This window comes from Hipposideros armiger, unplaced genomic scaffold, assembly GCF_001890085.2.
Source record: "Hipposideros armiger isolate ML-2016 unplaced genomic scaffold, ASM189008v1 scaffold_114, whole genome shotgun sequence".
NCBI classification, from domain to species: Eukaryota; Metazoa; Chordata; class Mammalia; order Chiroptera; family Hipposideridae; genus Hipposideros; species Hipposideros armiger.
This window is the reverse complement of record NW_017731464.1, coordinates 1,986,603-2,000,654: the sequence shown is the minus strand read 5'-3', so window position 1 is coordinate 2,000,654 and position 14,052 is coordinate 1,986,603. Positions and strand designations below refer to the sequence as shown.

Below are 14,052 nucleotides of genomic sequence, written 5' to 3'. Positions count from 1 at the left end.
ACACAAAGCCTAAGAGAAGACCACAGCCCAGAACCTGGAGGAGGTGCACAGGGCACGGAATGACAGAAGAAAGGAGAGAGGGAGGAAGGGAGAGAAGGTGGGACAGAGCAGGAACTCTAACCTCAGAGTCTCAGGGCCAGTCTTGCTCATGACGCCTGACCAGAGAAAGCCTCACAGCCCTTTGGAGCTGCTGCCTCCCCCACAAACTGACATGGGCTCAGTCTCCCTTTACTGGGCTCAGAAAGCCCCCTGTGGGTGTTCTAAGAAGCGCTGTGTCTGGGAGTCCGGGGGCTGTGGTTAGGGATAAAGAGTATACAGAAATCCACTCAAAGGTGGAGAGACACCAGCCCAGCGCCCCTGAGACCTCACAGGGTCAGCCCAGTGTGCAGAGATGGGATTCAAAACCAGATCCCTCTGAATTCAAAGTTCACCTTCTTTCTCTTGTTAGGTGGCCAACGTCAAGAAAAGGGTCCGAAACATTTCATGTGGAGACTAGGGGTATGCCCCAGGCTCTCTGTCCTCACCCTACCCATCTTCTGTACTCACCTGTTTGTTCTGGAGGCTGAGACAGAGATGAGCAGAACCCTGGCCTGCCAAGGAGGAGCTGAGAAAAGTGGCGGAAGGCTGGGGGACAAGCAGGCCAGTTCCTGATCGAGGATGGGCTGAGACCCCAGTTTTCTCACCTGGCGGGTGCAGGGAAACACTCTGGTTTTCTGTGTAAAAGTAGACGTTGTCACCATTCATCTCTGTTTCCATCTTCCTCCAATGCTGCTCCCTGCCTCTGCCCCCAAAAAGCCGTGTTGTGGGACAGTAGTGGTGGGAAGAGAAGCTGAGATACCCCGGACTTATATGCTCCCGATCAGGCCCTGACCACCCCCAAGCTCTGCCTCCTTTCCCTGCTGACTCTGCAGAAGCACCCCAGTGGGGCCCCTCCCCTCAGGACTCCAAGCACCAGTCCATCCAGGCACCCCGAGTGCTAAGAAATCTGCAGCCCACTCCACTGGTAGAGGAGCCATACTGAAAGCATCTCCTCCTGAGGCTGGGCCAGGAGGGCAGCCTTAGTCCAAGGAAGGCTATGTCTTGGATGGCCTGTCAGCTCAGATAGCAACTAGCCTAGTGCACAGCTGATCTGCAGAGTGGGGAAGGAGTGGTTGCTTATACCCAGTTCGTGATGGCAGAAAAGAAAGGGTGTGTCTTGGTTTCTATTTCCCCATATACAGGAAGGGCCCAGGCCAGGCCCACTCAAGAGCTGATTCATTCTAGGGCCTGAGAAGCTAAGGGATCCTCAAAACAGAAATTTGAGGACCCCTTATCCACCTGGAAGGGCTGAGCCTGGACCAGGAGAAGCGCATAGTCCTCCAGATGTGGTGGCCTCAGAGGTGCGATCAGCAGGACGGACTCCTCCTGTAGCCCCCTCTTCCCTGTCCCCATTCCCCTCCAACCCTCAGCTCCAAGATTTTACTTCTCCCACAAGAGCACCACCTGCCAGCAGGAAAGAAACGCCAGGAGGCTGCCACATCCTTGCCAAGAGGTCTCTGTGCTCTGGCCAGAAAAAATCAAATGGACATTTTATACATTAATATCAGAACCATTCATCAGCCAGGACCTCTCACATTGGTTTTCCCTGTCCCTACTGAAGGGTACAGGGCCATGCTCCTAGAGATGCAGACCCCTAGCTTCAGGCACCCCAGAAGTTTTTCAGTCATCCATATTAACCCCTAACAACACAGGGTGGTCAGCTGTATTCCAGAGAGGAGCTAGATCCAGCAGTTTTGATAGAAAGCCCCACAGCCTGTAAGCAGGAGCCCTTAGAAGCTGAGCGCTAACAATCGCCCTTCTTCAGGCATCTGTCCTGGGATTTGTCTTGAGAACTACCCTTCTCTCATGCTGCCCCTATTCAGTAAGGGCGAGGCTGAACCCATATCCAATTCCCAGCCCCAGGAATGGGGGTGGGGCTCCATCAACATAACCCACCTCTCTGACCTCTGTCATTGCTTCAGGGATAAGCATGTGACCCAGTGCTGGGTTTTGGTTGGAACTGTTGGAAAAGGGGTGTTCTTTTCTCTGAAGGTGCAGAGCCATGAGGTTGTAAGCTTGGAGCTACGAAGATCACCTCTGAGAAGTCTGCTTGGCACTGACTCCAAACCAGAGGCAGCCAGAGGCAGAACTGGGCAGAGGCAGCTTCATGGCCTGATTGAGCACCTGTACCCAGCTGCACAAAGTATCTTTCCAGCCCACGTTGAATCCAACAACAGCAACAACAATCCCTCACATCACAGGCCTCAGTGCAGGCCACCATCTCCCCTGGCTTTGACTCCATTAGTCTTCTAACGGTTCTCCCTGCCCCTGGCCTTGCCTCGCTTAAGTCTTGTCGCCATATTGCAGGCATAATGATCTTTTCAGAAAAATAATTAGGTATGCACACATATATTACCTAGCTCTCTCAGCCAAGAAGAAACAACAACACTCCAATAGCAGTGGCATCCAGATCTTGGTTTCTAATACCATTCTCCAAAAACAGAAACCAGGTCTTTTTAGGGACATGGCTGATTCTAGGACTGGGACAGGAAATATACAAAAATGAGCTTGGAGTATCTTGTGCTGCCAGAAAGTTAAAGAGATGTTTTTTAAAAAAATGATAAAAGTATGTCAAAAGGACACCGGAGACAACTGAAAGCAAGCTCCCAATGGCAAAAGCTAGAACAACTTGAGCAAGAAAATATATATAGTATTATCAGATTATAACTCAAAGTATAAAAATCTATGAATTCATGCTGATGTAAATAAGTTTAAATACATAAACAAACAGATAAATTCCCCATGCAGAAAAATTCCAAGTAATTTCTGTAAATACTCCATCCTCAAGAAAGTAGAACATAACTCCCACTCCTCAAGTGTGGGCTACACACAGTGACTGCTATGGTCTGAATGTTTGTGTCTCCCCAAATCCATATGCTGCAATCCTAACTCTCAATTGTGATGGAATTAGGAGTTGGGGCCTTTGGGAAGTGAGGAGGTCACAAGGGTGGAATTCTCATGAAATGGACTAGTGCTCTTATTTTTTTAAAAAGGGTCCCAGAGAACTTGTTTGATTCTTCCACCATGTAAAGACACAACAAGGAGTCTGCAACCTGGAAGACAGCCCATTTCATTGAAGGAAAATGTCCTCTTTTCAGGACCCTAATAGGGTCCTAACGAGAATGCTAACGAGGGGAGGGCCGCTCTGCTGAGCCCACTCCTGTGCTCACACGATGCTCCTTCCTGAGTCCTCTCTACTCCCCTCCTGTCTGCTGCCCTCTGGATTCCTGCCTCAGTCCCTGGACTGGGATTTGGAACCAATACCCACGAACAGGGTCTCTGTGAAGAGTGGGAAACCTGAACACTCTCCCCCTTGGGAGTAAAGTCAGAGAATAGAAGATGGTCCAATGAACATCAGACAGGAGAGACCACCAAGAAAGTCATGACACCGCAGACCTCACTCTCCTCCATTTCAATAAAACCAGGGGTAAGCACTGCTCATATTCTGTGGCATTTCTAGAGCTGGAATTTCCCTACTCCTTGTTAATTTTGAACCCTCAGCTGGTTCCTGAGGGTACCCCAGAACTTCATGTCCAGCAAAGCAGATGACCTTCCCTGAACATCCACCTCTATACCCAGGAATAAAACATGCACACAGAGAGAGGCCTTTATCCAGGGAGCACTTTATTCTAATAAAGCCTGGAAGCTTTATTCTAACGAAACTCTTCAGGGAGGGAAGGCTACTTCCTCTGCACAGGGCATGGGAAGAGGAGAAATGAAAAAGAAAGAGGAGGTGCAAGGCGGTGAGGCTGGGGGTGGGAAGGTGGCTGGGCCTCAGAGTTTACGAGTGTGGGGAAAGGAGAAAGAGCCCGGATGTTGGTCCAGCTCTAAAATGAGACACGTTTCCATGTCAGACTCTGATCTGAACCAGTTGATCCCGTCCAGGTGAAGAAGAGGTTCAGACCTCAGAGGATGCAGATGAAGAGGATGATAAGGACGTGGCACGGACAGAATCACCAAGAGCAGAGCTCTTCCCACTGAGAACATGGACAACTGGGAATTTGGGGGGAATCAACCAGAAAAGCGCTGAGTATGCAATCAGAATTGCTTGGACGTCTGAAGCAAATTTCATGAGGTGAAACTGAGGCTTCTCTGAAGGTACAAGAAATCCCAGGGTATTGCCCCAAATTATGAGTCCTGATCCACCTTGCTGAGGCAGTTTTAGTTTCTAAATCCTCTCCACACTCCCCTCCCATTTTGACCCAAGATCGCCTTTCCATTCCAGCTACCTCTGTAGGGGCGGAGAACTCCGAGCCAAGGCAGACAGATTCCAGGATGCCTTTGGGACAATTTTGAAGCAAGGAAAATTAAGATGCAAAGTCACCCAGGAGTATGGAGGACAGAGCAGCATTTCCTCGAGTTCGTCAAGCACTGGAGCTCAAAGTACCAGCTTGGGGGCCAGTCCTGTCATGGTTCTGATGGCTTAGAGGGCCGTTTACAGATGAAAAGGAACGTTTTGTCACAGGAGGCATCATTCCATGACTGAAGCGAGTACCTGTTCATATTGGCACAGTGTTCATTGTTCCCAGTATTGTTGGGCTCACCTGGAATCCAGAACCTACCAAAGGAAAATACAAAGAAAAACTTATTTCCAATGAAGAAATGAGTGGCTTCAATCCAATCTTTGGTCCTTGGTGACAGCGTCACAAGTTTTTGCACCCAGGCCTCAGAGAAAGGGAATTGGTGAGCTGTCAACCTCTAAGCCTGCAATCACCACCACCACCCACCCCCAAGTTAGGCCAAACCAGCCCACCTCTCTCAAGGCCCTACACAAATCCACAGTACTGAGACTAGACTTAGAACAGAGCCCCCGCCGAAGCTGGGTGGACGGTCATGCTGCCAAACCCCAAAGGACACAGAAAGGCCACAGATTTGTCCCCTGTCCCACAGCCCATTAGTGGCAGAGGAGAACTGGATTTTGGTTCAGTGCTCCTGCCACCCATGGACAGGGAAGAACCACAAGCCCTGTAGTCAGAGGGAAATATCACCCCATCCTTTGTGCCGCGGCCCTGCCCCAAAAATGTCTGGCTGAAAAGGAGGGCTCTGGGTGGCTTACCTCATACTCAAGGCCTTGTTGAATGGAGTATCATCCACCCATTTCCAGTCCCCCTCACTCCCTGCTTTGGTCAGGCCAATCCAGTGGACAAGTCCACCAGCTGTTTTGTACAGAAACTCCTGTAGGGAAGACAGAATGAGTAGAAGTGCCACCATCACTTGGAGTTGAAGCACCTGTCTCTCTAGGTGTTCCTCACCTGTCCTCAGTGACAGCCCACAGACACATGGGCACACTGATCTCTAAAGCCTCTTCCTGTCCCTGCCCAGAGCCCAGAGTCCGTCTTCCAATTCCCGATTTGTCTCTGCTCTGCAACGAATAGACTCAGGACTCAGGCCTTTCTGTCCCTCAGGAAGGAGGTGCCGGAGCACAGGAAAGATTTGGCTAAACCCCAGAGCAGGAACCCCAGGAGAATGGCCCAGATAATAATAGCTACATTTAATGAGCACTTAATATGTGCAAGACACTGTACATTTCTATGCATTTACCTGTTTTTTGTCCTCTGAAGCAGGGACTATTGTCATATGTGTTCCATCTAGGACTAGTTAGAGACAGGGTTGGGGCTCTCGACTCTGACCCCAGAGCCCACACTCTTACCTACACTGCTAGCGCATCGCCCCAATGAAAGGGGCTTGTTTAATATTCTGTCCCACAACAAGGAGACCTCTTGGGTTGTGGTGTGCCGTTAATGCTGTTTACAAATATTTCTAGGCATGCAGAAAGGTGTACCTCCCTGTACTCTTTGAAGCCAGGAGTATTGGGTCATTGCTTTGCAAATGAAATGTGAGTGAAAGCGATGTCTGTTATTTCTAAGCAGAACCAACATACAATTTGTCATGTTTCCTTTTCCTAGCTCAGCAATTATGGAAACATACATTGAGATGAGGTCTCCTTTGGTCTGCATCCTTGAGTAACCACAATGAGTAAAACCCCTGTTGGCCCTTGTTGGACATGTAGTGTATGTAAGGAATAACTCTTCACTGTGAAGTCACTGATATTTGGGGATTTTTGTCACCATGACACAGTCTTTCCCATGCTGCCTAATACAGCTATGAGTATACCCCCCTTCTTAGAGCCTATGGGACCAGCACTCACCTGTTCACTCACTGAAGTCACTGAAGTCAGGTGTGAATCCCTGGATCTACAGAACTGCTGGGCACTGTACCAGGTCTTTGAGACACGAGAAAAGTAATAGAAGTTCCCCCCGAAGTGCTTCCAGCCTTGAGAAACCATCTGTAGAATGTCATCTGGAGAGCAAGGGTGAAAGGTGAACACTGGTGTTCCTGTTTTCTCTGGGTTCTGACTAAGGTGGGCCACGTGATTGGAATCCCAGAGACAGCAGTGAATGGGGCTGGGCTCTGGGGTCCTTGGGGACACTCTCTCGGGTCCTCAAAGTTTGACAGATTAGTAGAGTCTCTGGTCTCAGAGAGGGGAGAGTGAGAGAGGATGGATCAAGAAGCTGTCTCTCTCATGAGAGAGAAGAAATTCTCCCCTAGCCATCACAAGTGACTGGGCTCCTGGGCTTTAGATAAGGAACTTAATGAAAAATGGCTAGGTTTGGGCCAGGAAAGAGACTCCTAATGCTTTTATAGTCTATGTCTTTGTTTGGGAGCCCAAGCTTGTTTCTGGTTCCTTCACTCCTGAAAAGTCCCTAAGTCCTCCCTAACCCCAGTGCTGAGCCATCTCTCAGATTTCCAGCCACGTCTGCCCTGCTCCTCTCCCCCTTGCCTCCACACACACCAGCCCAATGGCTTCATGCCCGAGATTGGCAAGGTCCCACGGGCCACTGATCAGTTGTCAATGTTTTTTTCTGAGTCACTTACTTTGCTGTTCGAGCAACTTTCTGATATTCTCCAAACTGCTCTGGAGTCCCCGGACCTTCTGATTTAAAGCACTGGCTTTATCCAAATCTCTTTTTAACTCTGGGATTTGGGCATTTAAATTATAGATGTCCTCCCAACTTTTAGTTAATATCTGGATCTGTGCATTGGCTGTTTTCACACCAGCTTCCAACCTCCGGATATGAGAATGCACATGATCGAGGCTAGCATTCACCATCTGGACCTGAATGCCAGCTGCCTCCACGCCACCTCTGTTCCTCTTAATTTCAGAACTCAGGGTGCTGATGTTGTCCACACGACCGTTCAGCAACTGGGCACTGGTCTTTACATCTGATAGTGTGTTCATAAACCACGGATCTGGATGTGAGAAAATCCAGAAGTCAGTCAAGGGGATTCCTAGGGATGGGGGTGGGGGTGTTATCAGGGTGATTAAAGGAAGGAGAGGGAAGGGAAGGGACAGGCTCAAGCTTCTGAAGGACCCAACCCAAGGAGCTGTTGCCTACCCTCCATTCATTTATAATCTATTCATACAACAAACAGGCATGACACCTACCATGTGCCAGGAACCCTGGTAGATGCTGGTAATGCAAAGATTGATAAGCACAGGCTCTCTGTTTAGAAGACTTCATAGGCAAGCAGAAGCGGGGATTCAAATTTTCTTTGTCCTAAATTTTCTTTGAGTGTTCAGGGCATATTTGATAAAGGGATGCCCTCAACCACCCCCTTATCACTCTCCCTATATCCTTCTGGGCCCCATCACTTGATTCCCAGCCCTCTCCTGCAGTGGCCATCAGTGAGGGCAACACCACCCTTTCTCCATCTGTCCACAGGCTCTTCGTAACCATGGGAGGAGCCAGCCACGCAGACTTCTAATCTGTTCTCTTCTAATCCAGAGACCACAGAAAGGGAGAATTATAAAACCACTTCACCTTTTCCCTTGTCCCTCCCACTGTCACATTCTGCTTGGGCCACAGGCTTGGTGACAGAGAGGAGACCAAAAGTAAACCGAGAGGACTCTAAGCAGAGGAGACTCTGCTCAGAGGCTCAAAGTCTGAAAGCCAATATGTCCTGAGGCCATGAAGGGAGAAGACAGACAGACGTTCCCTCCCTCTGCTTTCTGTAGACCTGGTGGGAGATGAAGGCTCTGCCAGCAGCAGATGCCATAAGCCTTGGCAAAGCTGGAAGAGGAAGGAAGATAAGTCACACACCCAATGAAGAAGTAGGAAGTCTCCCTTGACATGATCCTTGCGGGAATGGGAGAATGAAAAGAACATGAAGGGGTCCTGCTGAGGGGAGGTGCCATGGACATTCATTGGCTTGGCGGCCAGGTTCTCCATCTTGTCAGTTGGAGTGGAGGATGCAGTTGGGACTCCATCTCTTGTGGGGTCAGGTAATATCTCACTCACTGTTGGGGGCTGCCCACTACATTCTGGACCAAAGGGACGCAGAGCTCAGAGAGGGAGGAGAAAATGACACGGGATGAAGAAACTGGTGAACGTTTCCCGGGGACAAAAGAGTGTATCTTTCAGCACAAGCAGGCAAGTGCTGATCCCATTCAGGAAAATCTCCCCAGAATCAGGAAGGAAAGAGCAGCAGCTCATCTTACTGAGGACAGGGACCCTGTAACTGCACAGAGAAAGAGGAGAAATGAAACAAATGAAAAAGCCACAGGCAGGAGAGACCACTGGAGAGCAGGAAAGTGAGGGTCTGGATTGGAGGAGGCTGACTGACCCTGGAGAAGCACCAAGTCCAGATGATTAACCCAGAGGACTTACAGAGAATGGCCTGCAGCAGGACAGAGGCAAGCAGGACCAGCGTCAGGACGATTACAGCAGCACGGACTGTGCACGTTTTCCTCAGAACCAGAGACGAACCCGTCTGGGGAGGAGGCTCTGTCAGAAAAGAACATTTGTTGAAGGACCAGCAAATGATGGGTTTGGGCACAGAGCACTAAGGAGGTTCTGAGCAGGGACTGGGGCTTACCTCGGGGCCAGAGAGAGATGTTCTGTTTATCTACAGAGAAGTGCACATCAGGGACCTCGCTCTCTGCAGTCTTCATCCTGCACATTCACCCTTGCAGCACAGGTGCTTCTGGCTATTTGGCTCCCCAAGAAGCTTTTATCTAGCGGGAAAGGGAAGTGAGCCCCACAAGAGGTCGTCATGTATCCCAAAGTTCCCCATTCCTGCCTTACATACCTTGTCTGGCCTGTGCCACAGCTCAGTCCTCTCTTCAAAGGTCTGAGCTTTCAGGAAGAGGTATTTGTCTTCTTCTCTTGGGGGGGGGGGTCTGTTACATGGACACTTTAACCATCTTGTCCCAAGGTTATTCTACTTCTTTTATCCCCTCATCCAGCATCTATCCACCCATCCATTTATCCCACAAATACATATTGAGTGCCTTCTAGGTACCAGCTACGGTGCAAGGATTGGGCCACGAAAATGAATACTCATAGTCTTTGCACTCATGCAGCTCACAGTCTGGAAGGAAAGACAGAGCCAAGCAAATAAATTACAATACAGGTGACAATTACAACAATAAAGGAATATGCACAGTTCAAAAGAAGTAAAGAGAATGGGGTAATGGTAAAGAGTTCCAGATAGAAGGGTTAGCATATTTTAAAGACAGCATGAGTGCCTGGCAATTGCCAGTAGTTTGGTGGTGGTGTTGGAGTGTAAAGCATGTGACAGAAATGAAGTTCATGGGGCTAAAGAGGCACCTGGGGTCAAAGCATGAAGTCCTTTTGAATTATGTTAAGAAGCTTGAACTCTGGCTTATCGGTGACATGGAGCCAATAAAGGATTCCAGGCAGGAGAGAGACAAGGACAGGGACATTGTAGAAAGATCACTCTGATCATGGCGAGAAGCATAGATCAGGGTGTGGAAAACCTGGAAGCCGGGAGACCAGTAAAGAAACCATTGCAATAGAATATTCTACTTTCTGTTATTAAGGCATCTTAGATGATACAGTATCCCTTTATAAGGGACTTGGAGATGTAACATTTAAGTGGAAGACTTGGGTTCACCTCCCTGTTTCCTGTACTTGTGAGCTTCTTAAAGTGGGGAGGCTCAGACATCAGATCAGGAACTGTTCTTTCATATCAGTGCAGAGAAAAACTGATCTGGGGCTCAGTGAAGGACTCGTTTGTCTCCTGGGCCGCTTCTCATGCTTTGAAGAAGCCTGCCAAATCTGAGAAGCCTTGTACATAACAGATTCTAAACAACTGTTTCTTGGAAGACAGGAAAGAAAAGAGGGAAGAGAAGAAGGGGGGTGGGGGAGAAAAGAAAGTTAATCCAGAAAATTGGATGGATGGATGGATGGATGGATGGATGGATGGATGGATGGATGGATGATGGATAGAAGACTGATGAATGGATAGATGATGGATGGATGATCAATGAGTAGATGAATGGATGGATGGATGGATGGATGGATGGATGGATGGATGGATCAATTGATCAATGGTTGGGTACATGAAAGATAAATGAATGGAAGAATTGATAGCTTATCATTTCTCAGTTTTGAAACCTACATTCTATGGACTGGGATCTATCTTCCAGAAGCTACTGCTTCTTCCCACTGTCTCCAAAAGTTCTCATTCTTTTCCATAGCAAAATCACAAGGGAAGTATGACTGACACCTTACCCAAAATGCAAAAAAAAAGCCTCTGGCCAGAGGACTAGAAAGTTAGCCTAGCCTCACTGAGACTAAGCCAGTGAAGCTGGATGGCAGAGTGGTGTCAGGGACCTGGGCTGGAAACTAAATGAGCAAGGCCAAGGAAACAGCTACCTACACTTTCAGGGGACATTTGAGAGGATCTTATCTCCCTGCTCAGCCCAGCCTTGTCTGGCCAGCCCATGGTTCTTACAGGCCCCTTGCCGCTCACTTTCTGGCTGACTAGGCCTCAGACTGGAGCTGCGTCTCTGACTGGATGAGACAACCCGGGGAGGACTCCACACCACACTCCCCAAGTGCTGGGAAGGAAACTGGGTCACAAGGATGGTATCCCATTCATCCTATCTCATCTCCTCCCTTCCCACATTCTGTCTATAGCTTCCAGGACAGGTTCTAACCTTGGACATTAGTTAATTGTGTAAACTGGCCTCATTCTCACTCACTGCCTGTCTGAGCGTTTATGACTACACCTATTTTCTTCAGGCTGCTCATTTAGTTGCAGAGCCTTGGTTCCCCCGATTAGAAGGTTCTGCTCCTGAACTGTCATGCTTGGTACCCAGTCTAACCCTAGAGTCACCTCAGCCCTCTGCACCTGACTCCCGGCCCTACATTCACAACGTGTCACAGTCCAGGGCCTGGGGGTGGAGAAGAACCCAAGTTGCTCAAGACCCTGGTAGAAGGTGCCATTGGGGGCTGGGTCTCCCCCCTGAGGCATTTGAGGGAGAGAAGCTGCCACATAACACAACTTGGGAGCAGCTGGCCCCTTTCTTCTCTGTCAAAATGTTGACTTTTCCCAAACCTCTGCTGATTGGTAGCACGAGCCATTGATGGAACACCCACATGCTCTCTCCGTGGTCCTAGAAAAGGATCCAGAAGGCCTCACCATGCTGACGCCCACTGTGGAAGAGGGACTGGGGTTGGGGAGCACTTATCCAAGTGCTAGAAATGGAGGCCTCAGATAGACAGTCTGCTGATTTCTGGGCAAAAGGCTGATCCAGCATGAGGAAGCTAAACATGAAGCAACCAGAATCCTAGGCTGTGGGCCCTGCGGGGTTTCATGGGCAGTGGGTATAAAAGTCCCAGCTATAAGGAGTTTCATTTCCTACTGGTAAAGAAGGAGGGAGTCACATGCTGTTTTCCTATGGCCAGGCCCATTTGCAGCTGTTTTCTGAGCACAAGTACCCGTCCCGTGCATCCCTCTGAATGCTTTATCAGGCCCCTGACCCAACAGCCTTGGAGGAGAAAGGACAGAGCGGGAGACAAGTGCTTCAGCCACACTCTCTAGCCAGAAAAGTGAGCAGTTCTCCTGGACACTTAGGAAATGTCAGTTCTTCCAAACAGAGGAGGAACTTTGGGTCAGACCAGGAGTGACCAAAATCAGTGCTGTAATGAGAGAAAGGGAAGTCCGTGCTCATTTTTTCGTTCCCCCACTAGTCATGCTCTTGAGGTTCTAAGACCTTCTCTGGATAAGGGCAGAGGAAGGAAACAATTTGGCCAATTTTCTCCCTTCTCTGGCTGGGACCCACCTTATGCTTAAAGGTGGGCCATGGATATAATCAATGGGAGTGGAAAATAAACCTGGTTGTTAAGAAACTAGAATTGACAAAAAAAAATCAGGGAAAGGTAACTGGGGGGCAGGAAGAATAACTATGAAATGAAAAAGGAGCTATTACAGCTGGTCAGGCTGGTCCACAGGCCTCAGAGGGAATATAATGTGATGGGGGATTTGACCAGCAGACCCCAGACAATCAGATGGTTCCTTTGATTATGGACGTGTGCTCTGGGGAGAGGGGATAAGGCAGAGACACCAAGAAAGGAGCGGTAGGTGAGACAACTCACTTCCATTCCTCTAGAATGCCTGCTCTGCACCAGACACAAGGAGGAAGTCAGATAGACCCTGCTGGGGAAACAGCATTCCTCTTGTTGGAAAAAAATATGCTTTTTTTTTTTTAAATTCTAGGGAAAAGGTAAGAATCTCCCAAGACTGAAAAGGAGCACCGAGACTGCAGGGAGCCTCCCCAGGTCACCCTTGAACCTAGGAATGGGCTCCTCTTTTTTAGAACATTGTGTGGAAGCCGGTTCCTCTGGAACAGTGACAATGGGCCAGACCTCAGTGAACAGGCCATTACATCCGGTGCCGTCATTTAAGTATTATGGTATGGATATGGGTGGGCGACCTGGCTGCTTGGAGGGATTGCTGAGTTTCAGGAAGCTGCTCTGAACTATCCAAGTCAAAGAGTGCTTGCCTGTGGTCTTAATGAGAAGGGCAAATTCATGTCAGGAAAGTAACAAAGGGCTCTTTAAAACAAGTATGCATAGTTCTTTTTAAATCTTTTATTTCTTTATTATGTAAATAATGATATTTATATAGAAAAAATCCAGGCAAGCAAAAAAGAAAAAATTACCTACTGTAAAAAAAAAAAAGCTATATACCAGTTCATTCTTCCTATCTCTGTGTATATATATCTACATCTATATCCATAGCTATATCTAACTATAACCGTGTGTATATATTTATAGAAGTATCAAAATGGGATAGCTCCTATTTATTTTCCCCATCATCCTTCCCACTCCCGTTTCTGATACCAAAAATCCCCTTCCTTTGAGAAACCACTCCCCCTTTGAAGCCCCCACCTTTCTTGGCTTACAGCCAACATCAGCATGTAGAGTTTTTAGCCACACCCCATCAGTGACACTGAGTCTTCTGCCTCCTGCTTCCACGTTAAGGACTCTTACATTGGGCTCAGCCATATAATCCAGGATAATTTCCATATCTTAAAGTCAGCTAGTTAGCAACCTTCATTCCACTTTTCCATATAACTTAATATACTTCTAGGTTCTGAGGATTAAGATGTAGACATCTTCGCAGCTTACCACACTTCTTCACTGTATTAAGTTCGGGTGGCCTTAATGGAACCATTCAGAAAGTTTGGTATATGTCCCTGGAGTTTGAGAGATATAAAGTCTGGTACTTGACACATGGATGAAAAGTCTAAGGGCTTCAGTAGGTGAATGGATAAATAAACTGTGGTATATCAGACAATGGAATATTACTCAGCGCTAAAAAGAATGAGCTATCAAGCCATGAAAAGACATGGAGGAATTTAAATGCATATTACTAAGAGAAAGAAGCCAAACTGAAAAGGCTATATAACGTATGGTTCCAACCATATGACATTCTGGAAGAGCCAAAACTGTGGACACAATAAAAAGATGGGTGGTTGCCAGATGTTATAGGGAAGGGAGGGATGAATAGGTGGAGCACAGAGGATTTTTAGAGCAGTGAAACTATTCTATATAATAGTGAGGATACATGTCAGTACACATTTGTCTAAACCCATAGAATGTACAACACCAAGAATGAACCCTAATGTAAACTATGGACTGTGGGCGATTACGATGTGTC

At 48.0% G+C, this 14,052-nt stretch overlaps 2 protein-coding genes across 2 annotated transcripts in view; both read right to left on the bottom strand.

Moving 5' to 3' along the window:
• CLEC4F (C-type lectin domain family 4 member F) overlaps positions 1-1,147 on the bottom strand; it is a 9,969-nt gene extending 8,822 nt beyond the window's left edge. Inside the window, exon 1 of the mRNA XM_019647609.1 lies at positions 684-1,147. Within this exon, the coding sequence (XP_019503154.1) occupies positions 684-756 (73 nt within the window). The 5' untranslated portion in view covers positions 757-1,147. The remainder of the gene's footprint in view (positions 1-683) is intronic.
• A 2,616-nt stretch (positions 1,148-3,763) lies between these two features.
• The window catches only part of CD207 (CD207 molecule), a 47,671-nt gene continuing 37,382 nt past the window's right edge, over positions 3,764-14,052 (bottom strand). Inside the window, exons 2-7 of the mRNA XM_019647620.1 lie at positions 8,956-9,094; positions 8,748-8,864; positions 6,955-7,329; positions 6,227-6,378; positions 5,135-5,253; positions 3,764-4,636 (exon numbers count right to left, since the gene is read on the bottom strand). Of these exons, the coding sequence (XP_019503165.1) occupies positions 4,486-4,636; positions 5,135-5,253; positions 6,227-6,378; positions 6,955-7,329; positions 8,748-8,864; positions 8,956-9,040 (999 nt within the window). The 5' untranslated portion in view covers positions 9,041-9,094 and the 3' untranslated portion in view covers positions 3,764-4,485. The remainder of the gene's footprint in view (positions 4,637-5,134; positions 5,254-6,226; positions 6,379-6,954; positions 7,330-8,747; positions 8,865-8,955; positions 9,095-14,052) is intronic.